This window comes from Chenopodium album, chromosome 15, assembly GCF_948465745.1.
Source record: "Chenopodium album chromosome 15, dcCheAlbu1.1, whole genome shotgun sequence".
NCBI classification, from domain to species: Eukaryota; Viridiplantae; Streptophyta; class Magnoliopsida; order Caryophyllales; family Amaranthaceae; genus Chenopodium; species Chenopodium album.
Genome location: NC_137848.1, coordinates 32,102,844 through 32,129,609, shown reverse-complemented (window position 1 = coordinate 32,129,609; position 26,766 = coordinate 32,102,844). Strand labels below are relative to the sequence as shown.

General features: G+C 35.6%; 2 protein-coding genes across 3 annotated transcripts; one reads left to right on the top strand and one right to left on the bottom strand.

Moving 5' to 3' along the window:
- Window positions 1–385: 385 nt before the first annotated feature.
- On the top strand, window positions 386–5,208 carry LOC145583091 (uncharacterized). Of its 2 annotated transcripts, none has more exons than XM_081640228.1 (8): window positions 386–567; window positions 1,336–1,615; window positions 1,721–2,681; window positions 2,960–3,543; window positions 3,636–3,810; window positions 3,959–4,090; window positions 4,184–4,321; window positions 4,723–5,208. In XM_081640228.1, exons 1-8 carry the CDS (start codon window positions 522–524, stop codon window positions 5,023–5,025), a joined length of 2,619 nt encoding a protein of 872 aa, XP_081496354.1. In that variant the 5' UTR covers window positions 386–521; the 3' UTR covers window positions 5,026–5,208. The 2 variants fall into 2 exon arrangements, with proteins under 2 accessions (XP_081496354.1, XP_081496353.1); XM_081640227.1 differs by having other exon boundaries at window positions 1,318–1,615.
- Window positions 5,209–15,717: 10,509 nt separating this feature from the next.
- On the bottom strand, window positions 15,718–26,412 carry LOC145583090 (uncharacterized protein At4g15545-like). Its single transcript, XM_081640226.1, has 9 exons — window positions 26,034–26,412; window positions 25,789–25,857; window positions 19,774–19,830; window positions 19,619–19,691; window positions 18,828–18,920; window positions 18,435–18,662; window positions 18,044–18,086; window positions 17,072–17,150; window positions 15,718–16,067 (listed from the first exon to the last, which is right to left on the bottom strand). The coding sequence occupies exons 1-9, from the start codon at window positions 26,307–26,309 to the stop codon at window positions 15,975–15,977; spliced, it is 1,011 nt and encodes a 336-aa protein (XP_081496352.1). The 5' UTR covers window positions 26,310–26,412; the 3' UTR covers window positions 15,718–15,974.
- Window positions 26,413–26,766: the final 354 nt, after the last annotated feature.

Genomic DNA, 26,766 nt, shown 5'->3' with positions numbered 1-26,766 from the left:
GACTTTGAGTACTTAAGTTAGAAGTTCAATAATTATCGTATTTCTACACTATTTTTGGGGAGCCACAATTATATCTCTACAAGACTACAACATAAAAATTTGACAATTAATGATGGAATTACACAAATTTTTAAAAAAAGCGGGTGTTCAATAATGATATTGAATGGCGGATTTTAAGGACAAGAAAACTGTCCTGGGCACGTGCTTTCTAAAATTAAAGAAAAAGAACTTTCTCTCTCCTTGATTTTCTCCTTCATTCACTCATTCACGCTTTCTCTCTCCTCGTTTTTCTCTCTCTAAAAACCAGTTAACTGCGATTTCTCTCTCCTCCATTGTTGCTTTTCGAGCTTTTTCGAGCTTTTTCTCACTTTTCCTTCACTTGTGAAGTTGTTTATCGCTTAATTGTGGTTAGTTTACTTATTTTTTTGAGATTTTTGTTAGTTTAAATTGTTTTGGTTCTTCGATTTTTAGGTTTTTTGATTTTGATTTTGTTTTCGTTTTTTGTAGTGTTAGTTTCAGCAATGGTGAAGAAGAAGATTACAAAGAAGGCTGTAGATGCTGAAGAAGGTGTGTTTGTTTAATTTTTCATCATTTTTTCGAATTTTCAATTGAATTTTCGCTTATATATGTCGAATTAGTAGTGCATGTTATTTTTTATTGTTTTCTGTTGATTTATTATGCATATTATGATAATTGAATTTCAATTTTGAAGTTATTATGTTTAATTTTGCTTTATTTTATTGTTCATTGTGATAATTGGTTCAAAATTTGATATATATGTGCTGTGGTGTTGTTACATGTTAAACAAATTTTGCATGTTTGTTTTCAGAAGTTTTATTCATTATTCTTCAAATTTTGATGTTAGGTTTTAGTTAGATTATGAGAATAGTATGCATATCTGCATTGTGTTTGTGTATATGTGTTTGAGTACCAGTAATATGTGCATTGTGCATTGTGTGTGAGTAATATATACATATGTTATTTATATGCATGACAAAGGTTATTTTATGCTTTGAAAAGGGTCACTTTATGCTGTGAAAAGGGTCACTTTATTCTGTCAAAAGGGTCACGTTTGTATTTAAAAGGGTTACTTGTTGTAGTTTAAAGGGTGACTTTATGCAGTGAAAAGGGTCACTTTATATAGTTAAAAGGGTCACTTTATGCTTGTTAAAGGGTTACTTTTTTATTTAAAAGGGTTACTTGTTGTATTTTAAGGGTGACTTTATGCAGTAAAAAGGATTTTTATGCATATATTCTAAATTTTCCCCTGAGTAATTTGTGAATTTGTAATTTATGGTTATCCTCTGTATTAATTAGATATAGGTGGTTCAATAGGTGGATATCGTTATAAATCGCCTTCAAGGGGAAAAGGAATGGGTAAAGAGCCTGCTAAAAAGAACAAGACAGCTCCTGAGAAGGACAAAACAGAGTCTAAAACTGGGAAGTCTAACATTGTGAAGGCTAAAACTGTGAAGGCTAAAACTGTTCCTAAGAAGGCCAAAGCAGAGTCTCAGAAGGTTAAAGCATCTCCTAAGAAGTCTAAAATTGTATCTAAGAAGGCCAAAGCAGATGCTGAATTGCAAGTAGTTTCTGATTCTGATTCTGATACTGTTGTGTAAGTATAAATGTTTTTTGTTTTGTATTTTTTTAATCATATATATCATGATTCTGATTCTGATTCTGATTCTGATATTGTTTTACTTATATTATTATTATTTAGGGAAAAAAGACCCTTGATTGCAAGGTGCAGACCACACACATTGGAATTAATGATGAGTAATTTTAGTCCTAATCAACAAAAAGCTGTTGAAGAAATAGGTTTTGGTGGTTTATTACATCTGAAATTGAAAACTTTGAATCGTCAAATGCTACATTGGCTGGTTGAACACTTTAATGGAGGTAGCTGCATGTCCACTATTGCTGCTGGTAAAGAGTTTGTAGTTACTAAAAATGATATATGTGATGTCTTTGGCTTGCCTATGAGTGAGATTGCTGTTCCTGAACTTCAGAAGAATCCTGAAGAAGGTAGTGTAGATAAACGTATCATTCAGTCATGGAGACATGATTATGGTCTTACTGAGAAGCAACCTCTACATTTGTCAAAAGTGGAGTCTAGGATGGTTGATTTGGATGATGGTGGTGAAGAATTCAAGAGATGTTTTGTGCTACATGCTATGTCTAGCTTCTTAGCTCCTACTACTAATAGGACTGTTTCATTGAAGTTGCTGAAGGCTGTGGAAAATGTTGATGAAATCAAAACATTTGATTGGTGTTCATATGTTTTGAAAAAATTAAAGAAGGCTGTTGTGAATTATAAGAATGATGAAAATGCTCAAAATGTAAGTGGTTGTTTGCTAGCTTTGCAAATTATGTATTTTCATCGATTAAATTTCCAAGGAGAAAAGGAAAGTAGTACCCTTCCTTTGATTCAACATTGGACTGATGCGAAGATTAAGAAGCGGATCAATTTGGAGATTAAAGCTGGTGATTTTGGGCAGGGACCATTGGATACCCTTACATATCCTGTTTCACAGCCTGAAGTTAGGGATCCTATAACTCCTGTTGTTAAGCAAACTTGTGGTCAAGGGGCTTCTACAAGTGGTAGAAGTGGCCGCATTCTTGCATTTGATCTTCCAGAAAGTGTGATGACTGATGATGAAATTAAAGAAATTTCAACTGATGTAAGTGCTCTTTTTTTTTTATTTAGTTATTATCTCTTTATATGCACTAAAGTTACCCTTTTTGTGCACTAAAGTTACCCTTTTTGTGCACTAAAGTTACCCTAAATATTCAGTTATAAGGGTTACTTTATGCATTTTAAAGGGTAACTTTATGCATAATAAAGGGTAACTTTATGCATTTAAAAGGGTAACTTTATGCATATATCATGAATTTTCATTTGTTTTTTATTTTTATTTTTTACATTTGTATAGTTTCTTATTGGTTCATATGTTTGCAGGCTGTTCATGAAACATTTCTTTTGGTCAAAAGAAATATGGATGTATTATTGTTGGTTCAGTCACAGGGTTTTCAAACCTTGAGTGATATGATTGCTTCTCGCAGAACTGAATCATTATCCTCTGATGATCCTGTTGTATTTTCTCAAACACAACAGTTACTTTCTGATCCTCATTACCTGAAGCTTTTAGATGGTTTAATTGAGGAGTGTAACAAGATGAAGTCTATTCATGAAATGTTTCGTGATTTTTATGAACCTGAAGGTCATAACAATGATGATCCTGATAATGAATCTGCAGAAGATTTGAATTTGAATAGGTCTGAGGATGATGTCAATGGTAAAGGAAAAAGTGTTTTGATGAATAGGTCTGAGGATGATGCTGGGCCTTCTGTAGCAAATGCTTCTAAACGTATCGTCAGAGGCAATAAATCTTTTTGCTCACTCGACTGTGGGCCAGTAGGTGTGGATGTTCCTTTTCTTACTCTGTTTTTGAGGTCTAATGCTCGGATTTTCAAGAAATTGCCCAAGTTACATCAGGAAATTCTTGATTATTGTTTACTGAAGGATGATTCAATGATGAGGAAGTTAAATGTCATTTTTTATAATAATTATATTTTATATGTTTTTTTTCCTTTATTTTTTTGTTTAATGCTTATCTTATTTTTTATTGTTGCAGTGAGAATCTTGTTACTATTGGGATGAATTTTTTAATTCCAAGAGAAGACATGGTATCCCTGGTAGCTCCACTTAGAATTAGATGGTGCATCATTGATTGCTACTGTCTGTATTTGAACGAGAAGGCATGTTTTGATTCTGGTCCTCGAAAATTCTTCTTTGGTGTGAGGCAAAGTGTAAGTAATTTGATTTTTTTTTTTTTTATATGCACTAAAGTTACCCTTTATGTGCACTAAAGTTACCCTTTATGTGCACTAAAGTTACCCTTTATGTGCACTAAAGTTATTATCTTTTTATATAAACAAGTTCTCATACTTTTAATAGTTTGCATTCTTGCATGTTTGTGAAAACATTGGCAAAGGTGAAGTTTCACAAGCTGTTAATGATTTGCACGGTTTATGGGAAGGTTGGGTGAGCTATGAGAATCCTGAATGTGATATTATGGATGCTGAACTGGTATATTTCATGATAAATTACTATCAAAACTTTAAAAAAGTTCTGTTTTGTGTTAATCTGTCTAAATCAGTGTTTTAATTTTTTCTGTTTCAGATATATTTTCCTGTTCTTATTGAGAATCACTACATTTTGTTTGTTATTGATCATACAAAAGAGGTGGTATATTATCTTGACAATATCATCTGGCGTGATGATGCTCTTGAATATACCAAAGAATTGTCTTCACACTTGGTATGTTTATGTTGATTTCATTGTTATGTTTCTGTTTACTTATTGTTTCCATTTAAATTTTTTTTTTCTTTTTTCTTGTTTTATTTTATTCTAAACTTTTATATTTTATGTCAGTGTGATCAAATGGGTGTTTTTCTCGAAAAAAGAAATCATCCAAAGAGTGTTCAGCTACCTTCTTATAGGTTTCAAATTGTTGAGTTGGAATGGAGAAAAGAAAAAGTTGACAATTTGGACTGTGGGGTGTTTGTTATGTATCACATGCTCCATTTTGTTGGCGAATCTTTCAAATTAAATGAACTCAAAACAGTAATTATTCATCTATTTTGTATGTAGTTTTTCCCTTTCTAATGCTTTTATTAATTACATATTGATAAGTTTTTTTTTTTTTTTTCTGTTGTGAGATTATTGGGAGAAAATTTCTGCGAGGTGAGATTTGTACGACACTGGTGCTGTGTGATTTGAATGAATCTAGGAATGATGTGTTGTCAGAATTAGAGAAGTTCAATGAGAAGAAGAAAGATCCTGCTTATTGCCAAGAAATTGAAATGAGAAGAAAGGATGCAATTGCTGCAAAGAAGAAGAAAGATAATGAAGAAAGAATAATGGCAGCTGAAGTAGAAGCAAAGGCAGAGGCAGACGAAGAGAATCCCAAAGGAAAAAGGGCAAAAAAGAAGACAGACAAGTACACTCCTTCTAAAGGGTGAAATGACTGTTAGAAGCAAAGGTTGATTAGGTCTAGGAGCATTTTTTGAACAATGAAAAAACTTAATGTTTGTGCATATACATCAAGTTAAATGATGTAATTAAACTTAGTGGTTAGTTTTTTGTTCTTTTGGAATACTGATGTATGTGCATACATTAAGTAATTTGAAAGGTTCTTGTGTATGTTTTTTGGGGTCACTTTTGTGCATAAAAAGGCTTACTTTGTGGCATAAAAAGGGTTACTTTTTATATTTGATAAGGTATACTTTTTTGGGTAGATAGGGTAACTTTTATGCATGAAAAGGGTAACTTTTATTGACAAAAGGGGTAACTTTTATTACTTGAAAGGGTAACTATTAACAAAGAGAAGGTTAATTTAGTGGATAGAAAGGATAAGGTATACTTTTTTTGGATAGATAGGGTAACTTTTATGCGTGAAAAGGGTAACTTTTATTGACAAAAGGGGTAACTTTTATTACCAGAAAGCGTAACTTTTAGTGGATATAAAGGATAACGTTTATGCATGAAAAGGGTCACTTTAATTCATGAAAAGGGTAACATAAGTTGATGTTTCCAAGAATTAAATATCTGCTAATAAAAGTGTCAATCACATTTTCATTAAACTTGTCATAGAGTAAAAAAACAAAAGAAAAATAGTTTAACAATACAAGGTATATTAATTTCAAAAAACAAAATGTTCAAAAAAAGATCTTAAAAGAGTCGTAAGTTAGGTGTTTTTGATCCAAATTCTGAATTTGGAGGTGGCAGTGCTGGTTTTCTTTTTCTCTTGCTTTTTTCAAGTCCTCCTTTTGCTCTCTTGCTTCTTCCTTTTGTTACAGCCGTTTTAGGATCAAGTATTTGTGGTACACTTGTGCTTGTACTCGATGCTGAAGAAACGTCAGTATTGCTTTGAGTGCTGTCTGCCACATCAGGAATGTTAGAAGCAGCTTCTGTACTTTCTTTCTAAGCAGCAATAGCAAGTAAGTCTTCCACCATTTTAAGACTGTTTCTGAAGCTTAACAATACAAGGTATATTAATTTCGAAAAAAAAAATGTTCAAAAAAAGATCTTAAAAGAGTTGTAAGTTAGGTGTTTTTGATCCAAATTCTGAATTTGGAGGTGGCAGTGCTGGTTTTCTTTTTCTCTTGCTTTTTTCAAGTCCTCCTTTTGCTCTCTTGCTTCTTCCTTTTGTTACAGCCGTTTTAGGATCAAGTATTTGTGGTACACTTGTGCTTGTACTCGATGCTGAAGAAACGTCAGTATTGCTTTGAGTGCTGTCTGCCACATCAGGAATGTTAGAAGCAGCTTCTGCACTTTCTTTCTGAGCAGCAATAGCAAGTAAGTCTTCCACCATTTTAAGACTGTTTCTGAAGCTTTCTTCCATAAATGCTCTTGTGTCTTCATTTTCTTGACTTTTTAAGATTAGATTGTAGTATTTCCTCATCATTGTTTGCCTCCATGGAATATATCGCTGTTTAGGATCCTGATTCTTCAACCTATCCCATGCCTCTGTTTTTGCAAACTTAGTCCATCTTTTTGAAACATACTTATCTGGTATTCTTGTTACTGAATGCAAATGTAGAATTCTGATGCAATGATAACATAACCATCCAGATGCTTCAAAATTTTTGCAAGTGCACCATACAGTTTGGCTCTCATGTATATAGTTTACTTGATGTGCAGACCATGGCTTGTCTTCTAGTGTTACTTGATAAAGTAGGCATTCTTCATTACTGCCTAACATCTGAACAGTTGTTGCCATAGAGTATCCAAACTCCTCTTCAAAATCTCTAAAGAGTGATAAAGTGAAAACCTGTACATCAAAATCATGTAGGTTCATTTAAATTGCCATATATTAGGTGTAATTTATGTAGTTGTCAGTTAACTTTTTACCTGTGCAGCATGCTTTAGCATTCCAGAGAGAGGCAATGAAGTGAATGCTATTGACTTGATACAGGTAAACTCATCATATTTCTCTGTGCTTCTCCAACGATTGGTTGTCTTCTTAAATATGGTATAAAATTCTGTCAAAGTAGTTGTTTTACTTGCTCTGAATCCTATAGCATGATTAGTGCTTTCACTCCTTTGTGACGATAAGATTCCTGCTGAAAAGAAATCTCTACTAAGGGCAGGACACCATTTGTCTTTCAACTCATACACTCTTTTGTACCAAGAGTGTTCTGTCAACTCATATTTCTGCAACATTGCCTGCCACTTTTCTTCAAATTCTTGTTCTGTCACACACATCTTTAAGCACTGGTTGAATGCAAATTTGAATTCTTTGTCTTTTTTAAGAGCTCCAAATCTGGTTATGGCATTTTGCTCCAAATGCCATATACAAAGTCTATGCCTTGTATTTGGAATCACCTGCATTGAAAATAAAGGGGTCACTTTATGCTGTTAAAAGGGTTACTTTATGCACTAAAAAGGATAACTTTATGCAGATAAAAGGGTAACTTTTATGTGAAAAGAAAAACTTTATTGTCAGATCTCAAATCTGTAAGATGTCAATATAAATCTTTTACCTCCAGAATTGCATTTGCCATTGCTTGGTCCTGGTCAGTGAATATTGAAGTTGGTTTTCTATCCTCCATAGCTTTGAAGAAGGTTTGTAATAACCACACAAATGAATCTGTTGTTTCATCCCCAATAAAAGCACATGCAAACATACAATTATGCCAGTGGTTATTTATGCCAACAAATGGAGCACATATAAGATTATATCTGTTGGTTCTGTATGTTGTATCAAAGACAAGAACATCTCCATATATCCTATAGTCTTCTAGCATCATTGAATCTCTCCAAAATATATTGCAAATTCTTCCTTCTTTGTCAAACTTCACTCTAAAAAAGAAGTTTGGATCCTCTGATTGTTCTTGACTTAAAATGTTCACTAAAGTTTGAGCATCTCCAGCCTCAATTTGTTCCATTCTTAACCTTGAGCAGAAATTCAGGTGATCTACAACACTATGGCCTACATTCTGTTCTCCTCCAGCCTCTGTAGCCATGTAATAGTAAGTGTCCATTGTAGTTAAACCTGAAGATTTCATTGTTTTGATTGCTTCAGTTTTTTCCTTTGTCATTTTTCTTTCAGAACGATGCAAATAATGCCACTGTGGCTTTGTTAGCTCGTGGTTATGCTGAATAACATGAGACACCACCTCAAACTGTCCTTCTTTATTCACTTTTGCTCTTATGCATGCCTTGCAATTTGATCTTGTAATGGCTACTTGTCTTGGCTTTCTTGCTTTTACATTTACATCCTCTTCATCAACCATTTCAACTAACTTTGTTTTCTTCTGACCTGAATGTCTCTTTCCCTCAGCAGAACACACATAGTTTTTCTCAGTTACTATTTTTGTGTGTTGTTTGAATCTAGTTGTATGTTTTCTTATTGAAAATCCCAGTATAGCAGCATGTTTTTCATACAATTCCAAAATTTCTTCAAAAGTTTCTCTTACCACACCAACAAATGATCCTCTAAGATCTAAACCAGAAGCATCAATTGGATTTGTATCTGTTATTTAATACAAACAAATCAGATAATAACCACAGCCAGCATAAAAAAGGGTAACATTCGTGTGAAAATAGGGTAACTTTTATGCATGAAAAAGGTAACATTTAGGCATTCAAAGGGATACTTTCTGCATACAACTTGAATTTTCAGCATACAATTTGAGTGTAACATTTGTGCATAAATAGGGTCACTTTTAAGCATGAAAAGGGTAACATTTAGACATTCAAAGGGTTACTTTTTGCATACAATCTGAGTGTAACATTTGTGCATAAATAGGGTCACTTTTAAGCATGAAAAGGGTAACATTTAGGCAATCAAAGGGTTACTTTTTGCATGCAATCTCAAAAGTTCTGCATTCAATCTGAGGGTAACATTTAGGCATAAATAGGTCACATTTATGCATAAAAAGGGTAACAATTATGTATTCAAAGGGTTCTTTTTAGCATACAATCTCAAAAATTTATAGAAATTACCTTCAGTTGCATTTGTTTTGGTTGTTTGTTCTGAATTTGAATCAATTGATTTATCAGGAACCACTTGATTTTCAGCATTGTGTATTGCGTCTTCTGCATTATCAATTGCTTCTGCATTGTCTGGATGGTTGAATATTGGTACGAATTCATCTCCAAAACAATAAGTTTCTTCTTCTTCTATAATCGATCGATTTAAATCGATTTCAAATTCAGTCTCAACTTGCCTCTGTTTTTGTAGCAATTCGTGAATGAGATTGCTGCATTTTGTTGTATCGAAAGTCGAATTCTCCATTGATGATCGATTTCTGCAATTTGTAAGTTTTCTCACCTTTTTTCTCCTCGATTGATGATCGAATTCTTCTATTTGTGCGTTTTCTCACCTTTTTTCTCCTTTATTGATGATCGATTTCTGCAATTTTTGCGTTTTCTAACCTTTTTTCTCCTCGATTGATGATCGTTTTTTGCAATTTTTGCGATTTCTCACTTTCTCTCTCCTCCATTGTTCTGCGTTTTCTCACTTTCTCTCTCCTCCATTGTTCTGCGTTTTTTTTTATTTAGGTATAAAATTCCGTGATTTTAAATTAAGCTATTTTAAAAAAAAAAAAAAAAACAATAAAGAAGTTGTACGTGAGAAAAACCCGATGTACAGTAAAAATACTGTACACCGGGTACATGCAAATGGAGTTGATGGAATTAAGGGGCTACACAAGCACTTAGTTTGGAAATTAAAAGGTTTCAAAGTAAGCAACTTCATTCTTTACCCTATATTTGAAATAGCCCCTTACATATATACACTTATTCGATCACTCTTTTTCAGTTAGTTTATCTACCTTTTCATTTATTACTATATTTTACACTATCTCTAAATTTAATTAACTTACAATATCTCTAAATTTCATTAACTTTTTTCTAACTCCTAATAAGCGAATTAATTTTTTAAGAGTCCCTCTCCAGGGTGAGTAGTCCTTGGTCTAGGGTTTGTCATTTTCTAGCATTGGTGAGCTTTTAGTTGTCTGTTTCCCATCTTTTTCGTCCGATTTCGTGAGTCATGGAGTCGGATCTCATCAAATCTTGGGAGAAATTGCAATTGACAGAGGGACAACAATTGTTGTGGTAGTAATGTTGAGAAGGCTACTGAGGAGGAGCCAATTTCACAAATAAAATTGGCCTTGATTGGGAAACATTGGACTGTCAAAACTTTCAAACTTTGGTGTTTGAATGACAATGTAGCCATCAAGATGGTGGAATCGAATTTGTTTATTTTTCAATTTTTCAATGAGGAAGACAAGAAGCGAATTGTGGAGGGATGCCCTTGGTTCTTTGATGGGAAATTGTTTCTTCTCAAGGAGATAGGGGTGATGAACAACCCTCGGAGATCGTATTTAATCAGACTCCAATGTGGATTCGATTATTAGATGTTCCTTTTAATAAGCAATCCCTATCTGTTATGCGAGAGGTGGGCGATTCTTTGGGGAGCTTCTTGGAGAGGGATGAATCTGACCCTCTAGGTTGATGCGAATTTATGCGAATAAGAATTATGGTGGATGTTAACAAACCGCTAAGACATAGAGTTTTTATTTCCCGTAGTGGTTCTAAACTGAAGTGGATTGATGTGAAGTACGAACGTCTTGCGGAATTCTATTTTGTTTGTGGTAAAATTGATCATACTAAGAAAGAGTGTCTTGCGAAGGAGAGTGGTGGTGATTCAGATAATGCAGTGGTGTTTAGATATAGGGCATAGCTAAGAGCTTCACCACTGAAAAGCTCACAAAAATCTTTTGTTCTTCGTGAGAAAGAACAAATGTGGAGTGATAAGCTTAAGTCTCTAAAAAACTTTAATAGTTTCTCTAATTCATCACCTGCTACCATTAAACTTGGTCCAATAAGTGCAGCTAGAAAGTTACAATTTTCATCCCCAGCTTCACTTTCCCCTGCTTTTACACCTAGGGATGGTGAAGTGAGACTTGTCCTATCAACGGATGAGACTAGCAAGCGTGTGGTGTTAAAGCCAGCAGAGATTAGTAGGGGAGCGATAATGAATTCTAACTTGGATGGAATGTTGAAGGGGACAGGAGAACTTGAAAAAGAGGTGATCGTACCTACTCAAGAAATCCTAGAGAGTGAACTTCAGAAGCCCCAGAATTTTGAAGTTCATAAAACTTTACCCGATCTTGATATTGTGATTAGAAAAGGTGGCTACTAGAAGAGAAAGCATAAGAGTGTGAATGGTGATGATGCTATTATGACTAGTATGGATGTAGAATAATAAAGTAGGGGAGTCTTGAAGCAGAGTAGAGATGAGAATCTAGAAACAATTGCTGAGGCTTTACTTTGTTTTGCAAAAAAGAAGAAAAATCTGAAGGGTGAGCGTCTTTCTCCATACATTTCCCAGAGATTGACAGCCACTTTGTATGAGGATAAACAAGAAGCGAGTGTTGGCATGGACTAACCTCGCGAACAACAATGAAAATTCTATGTTGGAACTGTCGAGGGGCAGGCAACTCTCGCACAGTTCCAGCGCTCCGTCATTGGAATCGTACTTTGAGCCCGAATATAATTTTTCTTTCAGGAACAAACATTAGTAGAGTAATGTCAGAAGAAATAAAATTTAGAATTAGCTTTCCTAATGTTGTTAGTGTGGACAATAAAGGGAAGTCAGATGGTTTATGTGTTTTTTGGAAGGAGGGTGTTGATTTTTCTCTAGAGTCGTTTTCTGATCATCATATTTGCGGTTATATTAAGGAGTTGGGTTACCCAGCTTGGAGGTTTGTGGGGCTATACGGGTGGTCGGAAAAGGCGAGAAAGGATAATACTTGGGATCTTGTACGTGAACTTTATCTGGATTCCCCTCTTTCGATTGTAATTGGCGGAGATTTTAATGAGATTTTAGAGTCTCATGAGAAAACAGGTGATGTGATTAGAGAACAATGGTGTATTGATGCTTTAAGGCAAATGTTGGACTCTGTAATTTGAGGGATTTAGGGCACGACGACAGCTGGATGACTTGGGAGAGAGGAGTTTTTGAAGAGACAATTGTCAGAGAAAGGGTTGACAGATTTGTTGCTTATAGCGGGTGGACGACTTTCTTTCCCAAAGCTCATGTCAAGCACCTCACGAAGTATAAGTCTGACCATGTTGCCATTTTACTTGACACTGATGATCGCGTGAAACCGAAGAAAAAGGGAAGGAAGAAACATTTCAAGTTCGAGACGTGTTGGCTCTTAAATGAAAGGGTGAATGCGGTTGTTGAGAAGGCATGGGTGGGGGCCCGCCATCTTGATATAGCGAGCAAGCTGGAACAGGTGGTGAAAGACCTAACTAAGTGGAGTTTAGAGACTTTTGAGGACCTAGGTTAACAGATTTCTGATGTTAAATAGGCTCTTAAAGCGTCTCAGAACCTCGATGGGGCTCTCCCAAATTTTCCTGAATGTTCATGACTAGAAGCTCTTCTTGATGAGTTGCATGAGAAAAATGAAGCATATTGGTATTTGCGGTCTCGGGTGGCTGAAATAAAAGACGGTGACCGTAGTACTAAATATTTTCAACATAAAGCATCCCAAAGGAAGAGTCGAAATTATGTAAAGGGGTTAGTGGATGATGAGGGCATAAGGTGGACATAGCACAATGACATTGAGAAAGTTGTTTTGGATTTTTATGGTGCATTGGTCCAGGCTAATGATGTGAACGAGCAGCTTATACATGAGGTTTTGGAAAGTGTTCCAACTCTGGTTACAAACCGGATGAACAGCACTCTTTGCCGCCCTTATACGAAGTCGGCTTTATCTCAAATGAGCCCCTGTAAAGCTCCGCGGCCGGACGGTCTTCATGCCATCTTCTACCAAAAATTTTGGCACATCGTAGTTAATGATGTTAATAATTTCGTGTCAAAAATTATCGATGGTAGTATTTCCCCGAGAGTTGTCAATAGTACTAATGTGGCCCTAATCCCGAAAATAAAAGATCCAACTTGTATTTCTCAGTTTTGACCTATTTCACTTTGAAATGTTATTTATAAACCGGCGTCTAAGGCTGTTGCTAATAGGCTAAAACCATTGCTTCATGATATTGTAACCGAAAATCAAAGTGTCTTTGTCCCTAAACGCCTTGTCACTGATAATTCCTTAATTGCTCTTGAATTATTTCATACGATGAAAAAGAGATCAAAAGGGAAGAAAGGGTCGATTACTATGAAGCTTGATATGAGTAAAGTCTATGATAGGATTGAATAGGTTTTCCTGAGAAAGTTACTTGTAAAACTCGGCTTTGTAGGTGCTTGGGTGGATACTGTTATGGCCTTTGTGACTATAGTGCAATATTCTTTTTTGATAAATGGTTCCCCTTCAAAGGCCTTAATTCCCTCTAGAGGCCTACGTCAGGGTGACCCTCCATTCCCATACCTGTTTATTTTAGTGGCAGATGTTTTTTCCAGAATGCTACTTTTGGCTACTAGTAATAATCAAATTCATGGATCTCGAGTCAGCAGAAGAGAGCCGGAAATTACCCATCTTTTCTTTGCAGATGACAGTTTGTTGTTCACCAGAGCTACCCGACAAGAATGTTCAGTCATTGTTGATATTTTCAACAAATACGAAGCAAATTTCGGGCAAAAAATTAATTTAGAGAAGTCGAATGTCTCTTTTAGCAAGGAGTTGACATTGTGTCAAAAGGTGATCTTAGCTCGATTCTTGGTATGTCTGTTGTGGAAAATCATTTGAAGTACCTTTGTCTTCCTACTGTTGTCAGGATGTCAAAAAAGGTGGTTTTTGCTTTCATTAAGGATCGTATTTAGAAGAAAATTCAAGGGTGGAAGGAGAAGCTATTGTCGAGGGCCAGGAGGGAAGTCTTATTTAAATCGTTAATTCAAGCCATCCCCACCTATCTAATGGGTGTTTACAAGTTTCCGGTTTCTTTAATTCATGACATTCATATGATGATGGCCCAATTTTGGTGGGGTTCGAACGTTAAGGAGAGGAAAATGCATTGGAAAAGCTGAGATTTTTTGTGTCAACCGAAGTGGCTAGGAGTTATGGGTTTTCAATGACGCCCTTTTAGGCAAACAAATTTAGAGGCTCGCCACTAATGAAAGTTATTTGCTAAGCAAGGTTCTCAAAGACAAATATTACCCTCATTCTTTGGTTTTAGAGGCTGCTTTATGCCCGAACTCAAGCTTTTCTTGGAGAAGTACATGGAGTTCTAAGGCCCTTGTGAAGGACGGATGTCTGTGGAGGGTTGGTAATGGAAGAAAAATTGATGTTTGGAATCACCCTTGGCCTAAGGATGAGTTGGGTACTTTTGCTATTTCTCATCAGTAGGGTCTGGATGGTTTAAAAGTGAGTGATCTCATCATTGATGATGAGGTACTCTGGGATTATGATAAGCTGGACCAGATTTTTAATGAACGAGACAAAAGGTTGATCCTTGCTCTGCCTCTCAGTGAGAGATTCCCTGATAATTTTATCACTTGGGCGTGGTCAAAAGACGGAGATTATGCGGTGACTTCAGCCTACATTTTGGTAATGTCTTTTAGCCTGGAGAACATTGAGCATTGCTGGGCTCATATTTGGAAAGCAAAGGTAACTCCCAAAGTTCGACATTTTCTATGGAAATGTTGTTCGATCTCTCTGCCAACTAGAGGTGTTTTGGTCGCGCGTCACTTAAGAGATGATCCTGCCTGCCCTTGCTGTGGTCTAGAACCTGAGACGATAGTTCATGCTCTATTTCTTTGTCCTTGGGTTCGTGGTTTGTGGATTAAGAGTAGTTGTGAAGCTGCTTGCCTGGTGAATGGTGATGAATCTTTTGGGAAAATATTAATACGCTGGGAAGAAAGATTCAATTCTGAATTAAGTCAACGTTGCTAGTTTCTTGCCTGGTATATTTGGTCACGCCATAACAAATGGGTTTTTGATAAGAGCAGCAGAGCCTAATGATGTTATTCTTGATCGACATCGCAAGATGGTGGCTGATTTTGGGATGTACTCTGAAAAGATTTATGGTGGTCAGGCTTCTCTTTCTCCTTCTCCTAGTCGTGGTATATGGATCCCCCCTGCTGGTATTGTCAAACTTAACGTTGATGCTTCCCTTGCTGTTGATGGCTGGGTTGGTATGAGAGTAGTAGCGCGGGACTGTAAGGGCGTGGTTATTTTTGCTGCTGTTCGACGTGTCAGAGCTTATTAGGATACCCTTGTTGCAGAATGCAGAGCTGCACTTTTTGGCCTTAAGAAAGCAAAAGAATTTGGCCTGGCAGAGGTACTTCTTGATTCAGATTCGCTCACAATGGTGACTAAGTTGCTTAAGAGCTCCCTGAGTCTTTCCCTTGCTAATGCTGTTATGCATGATATTGTGTGTCTTAGTAGTTGGTTTAATTTCATTAGTTGGTCTCATGTCAAGAGAGATGGTAATTTTGTTGCCCATCATCTCACAAAGTTAGTGCCGTTTAATGTTAAACAATGTTGGGAACGTCATGCTTCAGATGAGGTTTTCCCCTATATACTTTTGGACAATATTTCTTCTTAGTTAAAAATGCACTAGCTTCCTTCAAAAAAAAAAAATAATTACATCAACAATTAATAAATGTCAAGATCAAATAAAAACAAAGGTACTATTAAAGTACTAATCAATTTACAAATTTGATCAATCAATCATGGCACTTGAGTTTACTCGGTGCTGTGGCAGTGATTGGTAGCCAATGACCACGACAAATAATATGCAAACAGGGGGAAAAGAACATCTCCATTATACAGAAAATGCACCATGCATAGTCAGACTATGAATTCCATTCATTTACAAAGAAGTTGCAAAGGTAAATTTACAAATGGCAGATCAAATTTGTACAAATTCTCAAAATCATATAAACTAAATGCGTTCAATAGATAAAAATTTACTTATTTTTTAAGAATAAGATGCTCTTAGTTGCACCAAAAATAATAATTTTGAAACAAAAATATAGAATTAAAAGAACGTTTTAATGCACATTACGAGTCAGCAAACCTTCGAAAATTGTATAGAGGTCTTTATTGTCGGGACCAAAAATCTCATCAGCTTTCCGAAGTGTTTCCTACAATAACAATACCCACGAGATAGGTTAAATATGCAAATTAGAACATACACCAAATCACACATATACATACAACCACAGATGTTTTGATATTTTTCTTGTAATAAAAGCACATATGTGACAACAAAATCACATAATATTATACGGAATAATAAAAGCACAAGCAATATTAGCACATTTATTTAAACAAAAGCACATTGAAGTGTTACCTATGACAACATAATACCCACTAGATATTGTGAAAAGTATACAAATGAACTAAGCTGAGCAAAACTAAACAGAAAATAAATCCAAAAAAAAGGGCTTTAAGTAAATTAATAAAGCAAATAGTAAACCTAACAAGCATTCCTCTGTTTCCCAAACCCAATCTCATTCCGCCCTCACCTTCGCCCGACCCTCTTCCACCAACAAACCATCATATTCACTTAATCAGTGTCTCTCTTATGAACTGCCTTTTCAGCCTGCGAAGCTAACCTTTTTTCAACTATCTTGCACATTTTCTTCTATGGCTCCTCTCCTCTTCCATCATTGAAGAAACTCAGCTGCTAGCTAGGGATGGCGAGAGTCAAGGAACAAACCTCTACAACCTCGCTGGTTCCTGAATTTAAACTCCCAGTTTGTGTTTCTCCCTCCTCTATACACGTATCAATTCAAAGACATACATATTGAAGGGAAAGAGGAGTAAAGGAGTAAAGGATTTCAGTACTCATATACTTCTGTTATTTATAAGGATAAAGCATTCAATAAAGCTGGAAAATAATTGATAAGTATTCCAGTTTGAAACAAGCTTCTGCTATTTCTCTACCCAAACATGAAGGCATGAAGAAGCAAAGGGGGTAAAGGAGGACTCAATGGTTAATAGAGAATGAGAAGGGAGAAATTGGAACAGCTTAAGCACAGTGAGAATATTGATATCAAACTTGTTAGACACAATTACAGTAATGTTATTTCTTACAATATTTAAAAGAAATCCAGCAGAGAAAGAGTAGAGATAAATCACATACTTCTTTTGTTTGCTTGTGTGAATTCAGCTCCTTCACATTTGCTAAAAATGCACCAAATTGTTCATAAGAGAGACGACTCCTGAGAAAAACAAGGGTCAGATGACAAACTCCGCCTTTTATGTCAGAACTGAGTGGACCAGTTACCAGACCACTGAAACAAAGTTCTTAGAACTTCTACAGAAATGCATCAGCATTAGATCAAGGTAAAACGATTCACAAATGAGATCTTCATAAGGGGAATGCCGAACAATTGATCCCTGTTTAGCAAGATGAAATTATGAAGTAGCTTATTAAAAGAATAATATAATGTGCTGCATTTGTCAAAACTCTAACTTATCCCTTAGTCACAAAGTCACAGTTTGATTAGGTAAATACAGCTATGAACTTAAGTGTGTTTCTGACAGGAACCATCAACGCGGTTCAAAGTATTGTCCAACTATAAACTAAAACACAGTTAAACTAAAACAACTCCAGGGTTAGTGGTTAGACAAACATTTTGAGAAAGATATTGATATGTTTCCGTGATGCAGTCCGACAAGGGAGAAGCTACAATAAACATAGTCAGTATATGAGTATATCAATCCCAAAGCCCCAGCCTTTTTTCCTGTAATGTTCTTGTATCCTCGCAGAACTGACAATTCAATTGAACTCCAATGCCAGAAAAATGAGAATGAAAATTTTCTAAACACGTCCTTTAAGGGAAAAAACAAGCTGTATTTTCGATCTTAAAACTAAGTTTCAAGCATTGCAATAAGAATTAATAGCACCTTTCAAAGTCTTAAGGAATTTTTCATAAAAGGCACTGGAATTCTACATAGGCACTAGAAAATAGACCAGGCTGTGATAACACTGATAACAGAATGATGAGAACAAATAAACAAGCTTTGAATCCAGATGCATATATACAACACTTCAAAGACTTAAAAAAAAAAGAGAATTAAATTTATATGGAAAGCTTCACAGAGCGGATACCTGACTTGGCGGAAGAATTCTTTCCCATCAACTCGAGGTCTCCCTGAAACATGAAAGATAATTATAGCAACCAGAGTATAAAAGACGGTAGCTGGTGTACATATTTAAAAAAAGAAATGCCACCATCCAACATAGTGGCATAGTATTTTTGGATATGTCAAATTAATGTGTCGATATTCTTATGAAATATGTTATACTCTTGACATTATCATTGTTCCTTAAAATTGTTTTCCAAATGTCTAGACACTTTTAAGTAGATAATGGCTTCCTCAGATCAGTCCTAAACAAATTGTGGCCTCTACTTTATTCAGTTTCTATGCATTTTGTGCACTAATTACTACAAACAAGTAATGAATAAATAGTAGCTAATTCTTTGAACGTATAAACTCACCGCTTGTCGATTCAGAACCTGAAAAAGAACTATGGGTGCTTGAAGGCAAAGAATCAAGCATGCCTCTGGTTGTTGAAAATGAAACAGAATGTCGCCTTGGTGATGCTGGCTTAGATGTCCTGGATGGTGACACAGATGCAGATATAGGAGGAGAGCCAGGAGGAGTGAGGCGAGGAGTGCTAGTTTGTGATGCTAACAAGAGACCTGGTGATATCCGAGGTCTTGAAACTGCGATCACAATCAAACAATTATTACTATTGTCACAAGCTCCAGCATAGCAATCTTTCTTTAATTATTGCACCTGTTTAATGGAAAGATTACAATCACAATGTTGACAAAGCAGCACATGATGTGCACAAATGCATGTATAAGCAAACACTAGCAGGAACTCACCTTCTGCAACACGATCCTCCAGAGATGAGTTTCCACCTTCTAAAGTTTCAGTGTCAGTAGAAGAATATGCTGGTGGAGGTACAGGATCATCATCTGATTCAGAACAAAAGCATTTAAACCACATCAAAGACCCTGATTGACATGGATGAGATTATATCTCTCTTGATAGTTATTCTTATTTACAAGATAAATCTTTTTTATACAATCCATATCAAGATATCATTATAGATAATTTGGACAAGCCATTCCTCCACCATGATCAATAATGAACCAGTCCACAACAATTACACTAATAAATTATTATATTCAAAAGGTAGATCTTTGCAAAAAGTTTCAATTAACGAGTTCCAGATAGACTAAGTAACATTAAACCCAAATAGAGAAGCACTCTTTGGCAGAAAAATGCATTCGAGCTTATTTTCAATTTGAACATTCCTCATAGTATACATATAAGTTGAGTGAGTATTAAGTGAGAGTCCAACATTTGGTCATCCTTGTTATTACTTGTTAATCCCAGATTTGGAAAAACTTTAAACTATCAAAAATTTATGATCCGCCATCCCAAATATGGTCCCAGGTCAACTTTGGGTTGCAACTTGCAAGTATGCTCACCATTTAGGTTCCAAGAAACAGCACCATAAGGGCTTACTATGATTTAATATAATGTTAGAAATTTAAATAGAAGATGCCAATAATCAGGACATTTCCTATTAATTTTTTTTTTTTTTGGAAGGAGAGCCAGAACATTATGACACCAATCTAAGGTATAGAGAAACAGCAGTGTATACAACCTCCACTTTGTGACTGAGCAGAAATAGTTGTAGACGTAGGAGCTTCCTTAGCGGCTTTCTCTTGCAATTTTGCCTGTCAAAAATGCAGGCGGTGGTCATTGGTCGACAAATAACAAAATCATTACTAGTAAATTGCTTCAAGATAATGCACTTACAGAACTTCCATCATCTTCTTGAAGTGACTGCATGAGTGTCTTTCTGAACACCTCCAACTGTTAACACAAGAAGTCATACATAATTACTGAACTAAATGGTACTGTTAACACTAACTGTGGAAAATTTTCACAAATATTCATATTTTGATCTTACCATGCCTTAGGATACAAAACAATATGTTCCTACTTAAATCCATCTACTACAAATATAATCTTCAATAAGGAGAGTTGGTTAATTAACATCATTCCATAATTCATGTGTGAATCCTAAAACTGTACTTAATTACAGAATATAGGTAAATGAACAAAATAGTACAAGCATATTTCCAAAAGGATAAAGCTCACAGAAGACAGGAAAGATTAACCATCACTACACAGCAGCAGTAGAAGGAATAAGTCAATTACTAACTAAAACAGCAAATATGAACACCCAAATCATTGAACACTGATGATCTTATCACAGAATTTTATTTGTACCCCATGCAATGTTTATGACTCTTACAGAAAAAGATCCTTCCCACAACACAAGGACTACACATGCTAGGATGTTAATCCTTCAAAAAACAATGGAAGGATGCTCAGTCAAATAAAGCTAATAACTGTGAACAATAAGTCCCTTTCCAAACAACGCAAAGCTTGATTTAGTTGGTTGAGGATTCACCTCGTAACCTTAAGGCCATGATGACGTCAACTCCTCCCAATTGTCCCCCCTCACTTCCCAAGTGTCTGGCATACCACTAGACTAAGAAATTGTGAAGGTGTCTTTAATATTTTTTTTTTTTTTTTTTTTTTTTTTTTTTTTTTTTTTTGGCAATTAAAATAACATATAAAGTCCAAAAGACAGAAAAAGAACACCAGACCACCAGTACAACAAAGGCACAGGAAGCAAAGAAAGGTCAGCTCAAACTTTCTAGGCAGGACTAAGCTAGCACCAAAACCAAACAAACCAAGCTAGATACAAATAAGCTGTTTCTGGACAGCATTAGCTCTACAAGCTACTGTATAGGTTATTCTACGAAATAAAGTAGCAATTTCTTCACAATTGCTGAAAACTCTTCTTGTTTCTTTGCAACCACTCTTGATATAACATGTGTTTATCTCCATACTTTTTTACTACTCTTCATAGCCCACTATAGCTCATCTGCAAATCCAGCAGGAACTCATTGTAATCACAACATTTATAAAGCCTGGCTTCAAAGAGCAGCAGCATAGGGACAAGGAAAGAATAAGTGCTCAGCAGACTTTGAGCCCATTCCACAGAGATCACAACTGTTACCAACAACCAAATTCCATAGAACTAATCAATCTCGGCTCAGCAACCTTTTTTAGATAGCTAACCAGGTTACAAACTTGCTTCTTGGAGACGCCAAGTTGGAGCAAAGAATTATGCACCAGGGAAAAGAAAGGGACCGAGAATACATTTATAAGCCTTTTTTTTTTTTTACAGAAAATTTCTCATTCTTAACCAGGAAAACCCAACCACCAACATCTCTAATTAGCTCCAGGCTCGTTCCAAGCAATCTAAAGGCCCAGGGCAAGATAACAAATTGGTGCCCCTTAGACGTCATCTATAGAGCATGTATTCATAATTTTTTTTACTCGGGCTAGTTTTAGATATCATTTTCTATAAAAATATTAAAATCATAATTAATAAATAGATAGTAAACTAATATATGTAGGGATTGGAAGGGTCATTACGACATTCGCAATGTCACACACAAGACAATCAACCAACAATTTAATCCAATCAACCAAAATTCTCACACAACCAAAATCACACAACCAAATCAGCAACAATGCAGTAGCAAAACAACACACAAGAATTATACGTGGAAATTCCCTTCGATGTGAAAGATAAAAACCACAGGACCGTTTGAGGAGTCCACCCTAACTTCTCTTATTGATTAATTGAGGGAAAAAGAATTTCAAATCAGTTTACAAAAGGATTACAACCCACCAACAACAACAAACAATAAGAGACCAAAACTAGAAAATGATAAGAGTAGAATTCACCCAAAAATAGTTTTGAGTAAATTCCGACCAAACCAGAGCTTAAAACAACGATCCAACCATCCAAGTGAAGCCCTTGATGTTAGGAACAAGATGCCCAAATCTAAGCACAATCCAACAGTGAAATCTCCGACAACAACTAGTTTGTAAATGCTATGCCGAAAAGACTGAAAATGGAAGCTATTGAAACCCTCACTCTTTCTCTCTATTTTTTTGCGTGCGCTTCCTCTACTGCCTTCACATTCTCAAACTACCCTTATTAGCTCAAAGGTTAAAGGCACAAGCTTACTCAAGAACCTACATCTTCAGTCCCAAAATTGGACTTACTCCAAACTAGTGAAATGCCATAAAATGGACCAAATAAATGGACCTAAAAGAAAATACATTTTACTACCAATTGGTAGGACCCATAACAAATCCACCCTCCCCCCCCCCCCCCCCTCCAGCCGAACGAGGGGAAGACATACATGTTTTAATCATCACTTGAAGCTAAATCCCGCAAGCTTACAACAAACTTCAAGTTTGCCACAAACTTCAAGTTTGCTTTCGGGAACCATCTTTGTCAACATATTTGCACCATTCTTATCAGTGTGGACTTTTCAATTTCATTTTGTTCCCATTGTTGACATTTTGCAACCTATGATATCGAACATCTATATGGTTGGTCTACACATGATACATAGAATTTTTGCTCAAATTCATAGCACTTTGACTATCGCAAAGTACTTCATATTCACTTTGCTTCAAACCCAACTCTTGAAGAAACACCAAAGCATCTCTTTACTTGCTTCGCAAAATACTCTGCCTCGACAAGGCAACACACTTTGTAACTTGGATTGTCAAGAAATGGCTCCCGCTCCCCTTGAAAAAGTGAACACATAACCTGCGGTACGCTTTCTGTTATCAAGATCATCAGCCATGTCTATATCTATATAGCCTTCTAGAATAGGTCTACCATCATCATAACACAAACAAAGTTTAGAGGTGCCATGCAAATATGTGAAGATCCACTTCATTGGATCCAGTGAGCCTTACCAAGATTGGATAAGTATATACTCACCAAACCAAAAGAATGCGCAATATCTTGCTTAATACACACCATAGCATACATCAAGAACCAACAGAAGAATAATAAGGAATAAAAGACATACTTGCTTTCTCTTTCTAAGGACAAACTCTCTTACTTAGCTTAAAGTGAGCTCCTAATGGTGTACTAACAGGCTTGGCATGCTTAATATTGAACCCTTCTAGCACCTGTTTAATATACTTCTCATGTGATGGCCACAATTTTCCAGTTTTCCTATCACGAGCAATCTTCATGCCTAATATTTGCTTCGCAAGACCCAGTTATGGGTCCAGTCGAATTGGTAGTAAAATGTATTTTCTTTATGGTCCATTCATGTGGTCGATTTTATGGCATTTACTTATTTGGAGTAAGTCAAATTTTAGGACTTAAGTTGTAGCTTCGAGTAAGCTTGTACTTTTAACCCTTAAGGTAATAAGGGTAGTTAGCGATGTTACTCGGATTCTTCATTTCACCTCACGTACCTGTGTCAGATCCTCGACACTCGTACATGGGTATGACACCCGGACACTTCATTTTTAGTTCAAAATCATAAAAAAATTTCACCCAACAGCCGAGTCGAACGCTTGGACACGTACCCATGTCCGACATGGGTACCCGAGTCCAAGTAACATAGGTAGTTAGAGTGTGAAGGCAACAAAGAAAACACACGCACTAAAGTAGAGAGAAAAAGTGAGGTTTTTTGGCATATCTTTCACTAAACTAGTTGTTGTCGGAAATTCCACCGTTGGATCATACTCAAATTTGGACATCTTATTGCTGACATTAAGAGCTTCATTTGGGATGGTTGGATCATCGTTGAGCTCCGGTTTGGTCAAAATTGTCTCTAGACAAAATTGTTATTTTTAGGTGAATTCTACTCCTTTCATTCTCATATTTTGATCTATCATTGTTTGTTGTTGTTGATGGGTTGTGAATTCTTTGAAAACTAATTTGGGATTCAATTAATCAATAAGAGAAGTTAGGGTGGACTCCTTCAATGGTCTACTAGTTTTGTTAATGTTGTTGTTATGCTACTTCATTGTTGCTAATTTGATTGTGTGTTTTTGGTTGTGTGAGAATTAGGGTTTATTTGATTGAATTGTTGGATTATTGTCTTGTGTAAGACATTATAGGTATCAGAGTCAGAGTTAAATTTGTCACATTATGGAGTCAAATAGTAGTTCGATAGTTAAATTCACATCAACTAATTATTCAATTTGGAAACCTATGATGGAAGACTTATTATATTGTAAAGACTTACATGAACCAATAAAAACAACCACAAAGACAAATGGTAGCACTATTAAACCAACAAAACCTGAAAAAATGGATTATAAAGATTGGGTGAAGTTAAAAAGGAAGACTTTAGGGACTATTAAACAATGGTGGCATATTCAACCGCGTGTCACCCATATGATTTGTGGAAGAAATTGGAAGATCTTTATGAAAGAAAGACCGCAACATCTTAATATTAACACGTTGATTACTATGAAGATTGTTCTTGATGATGAGTTCCATGCTTTGTTCTTGTTAAGTTCTTTGCCGGATAGTGGGGACACTATGGTTGTGACTATTAGTAACTCTACTCCAAAGGGTGTGATATCTTTAGATGTGATCAAAGAAAGCATGTTCAATGAAGAAATCGGATGAATAGGGAGTTGATAATTTACAAGCTAACAAAGGAAGAAGCAAGAATAGGGGTCCCATAGGTCGTGATAACTCAAATAGCAGGTCCCAAAAGCTCTAATAACTCATGATAACTTAAGAACACTGATTATATGGAGAAGTATTGTTTCCATTTGAAAAAAGAATAAAAAAAGAAGAATGATTCACAAAAGAAGGGAGATGATAAAAACACTATAACAACAGCTTTTAAAAGTGATGATGTCAATTTAGTTTGTTCAACAAGTGAATGTCATTTGACATGAAAGATTTGTAAGGCTCGAGTCACCCATGTTGGGGGCATGCACACTCCACTCCATATTAGTTTGATATTGTCCGCTTTAGGCTTAGCCTGTACAGATTTGTTGGATTTGTTATTTAGAACCTTTCCAAAAGGCCTCATACTAATTGGAGTGTGCACTCACTTATAAAGAGATCTTCAATTCTTTAATCTTTCCATGTGGAACTTAGGATGAACAACCCAAAAAAAATTAATTGGCTTAATAGAGTCAAAACCCTCTTAAGGGGCCAAGACATATTAGTAGGACAAGAGTAATTGTACAAATCTTTGCCTCTACCACAGTCTTTCCTTCTTAAAAAAATGGCCCACAGAAGCTTTGCAACAGCAACATTTTTACAGGAAATCGAAGTTTCTGAGATTAATGATGAACAAAAGTACAAAACGAATGGTCATGTATTTGAATTCCAAATAATGATTTAGGTTGTCATAAGAAAACTACTCCGTAATTAGGTGTGGTTTTAAAAATAATGTGCTAGAACACTAAACTGGCAATATAATTAGGGCCTGTTGTGATTGACTAAACTGAATTGAATTTATTGGAGATGAACTAAACTGAATATTTATGAGAGAAGGAAACTAAGAACTGAACTAACTTATTAGAGTTGAAGTGAAAATAATCTGAAGAGAACAGGCCCTTAGTCCTAAACTTTCTTTTTTTTGAAGCAATAGTCTCCAGATACTCTAAGGCGAAAAAATAAAAAATAGAAATAAAATAAATAAAAAATTAAAAAAATAAATCTCAATAATTCCCCATTATTAAACCATTGATAATCCGGAATGTTCCCAATATTATGCACTTGGCTTAAAATCCAAAGTCAAAAATATCATAAACTCAGAATTCAATTGAAATGTTTCTCTAGTAATTCCAAAATACTCTGTTAAACTACTTAATCGCTCAAAATCCACAAAATCAATAAAATAAAACATTCTGAATTATCAAAATATAATTAAAAAAATAATAATAATAGCAACGTACCTTGGAAACATCTCTTTGAAGCTTAGCAACAGTATTGGACAACGAACTATTCTCCTTCAACAAATTCTCCTAAACAAACAAATATATCAATTACGAAACAAACTCGAAAATTCAAAAACAGAATTCAATACCAGAGCGAATAGTTGTCCCTTATAAAAAACCCGAAAATGAATTAATACAAAAAAAAACCGAAAGACCATTTAGAAACGGAGGGAGTAACACGAATTTAAAAAAAAAAAAAAAACCTTTTCTTTTTCGGCACGGGAAACACGGTCTATAGTTTCAGAGAGGGAGGCATCAAGAGACTCAATCTGAGATTGAAGGTCAGAGATGATGTCGTCTTTTACGGTGAGCTGAGAACGGAGAACAGACGCTTCTGATTCGAGGGCAGAGACACGTGTCGAAAGGGCAATGGAGGTGATCTTACGGGCAACATCAAGCTGAGCAAAAGGATCAGAAGGTAATGCCTGTAAAACTTCATCGGGAAGATCGAAGTCGTTAGTTGTTGATGAAGTTCCCATTTTAATGGAAGGAATCACTTCTTCTTTGTCTCCCCTCTTTTTCCGCGCTTACTTTATCTCATTTTTCATTTTTTTTTTTGGATTTTATTTTTGTTTTTTCAATTATTATTAAAATGTTTTGGGGCATGTCTATTGTCTGGATGAACGTGTGGTTGGTGTTAGAAATATTGGATTAGTCAAACAGATAAGAAAATCCTTTTAAATTTACTAGTTGAACCACCCATAACTTAGTTTGTAAATCCTTTTCGAGGGTAAAGATTAAAGTAAATATTGGCAAGATTTATCTCAATATATATGTGCATAAACTATGACCAACGCCTTTAGATGGGTCATAAGTGATTACACATCAAATTATGGAGTTATGTAAAACATATCATATTATATCACTAATAAATAAAGTCGATCTCACGGTCGGATCACGTGACAATGACACTTAGCATTCCAGCTTTTCATCAAG

What these genes read in the sequence shown, in the direction of transcription:
- LOC145583091 (XM_081640227.1), top strand. Translation starts at nt 522, where the DNA reads ATGGTGAAGAAGAAGATTACAAAGAAGGCTGTAGATGCTGAAGAAG. An exon ending in GATGATTCAATGATGAGGAA is followed by an intron (nt 3,544 to 3,635) that starts GTTAAATGTCAT and finishes TTATTGTTGCAG; the next exon opens with TGAGAATCTTGTTACTATTG. An exon ending in AAGAATTGTCTTCACACTTG is followed by an intron (nt 4,322 to 4,722) that starts GTATGTTTATGT and finishes TTCTGTTGTGAG; the next exon opens with ATTATTGGGAGAAAATTTCT.
- LOC145583090 (XM_081640226.1), bottom strand. Translation starts at nt 26,309, where the DNA reads ATGGGAACTTCATCAACAACTAACGACTTCGATCTTCCCGATGAAGTT. An exon ending in GGAGGATCGTGTTGCAGAAG is followed by an intron (nt 18,663 to 18,827) that starts GTGAGTTCCTGC and finishes TTGTGATCGCAG; the next exon opens with TTTCAAGACCTCGGATATCA. An exon ending in AGGTTCTGAATCGACAAGCG is followed by an intron (nt 18,087 to 18,434) that starts GTGAGTTTATAC and finishes TTCATGTTTCAG; the next exon opens with GGAGACCTCGAGTTGATGGG.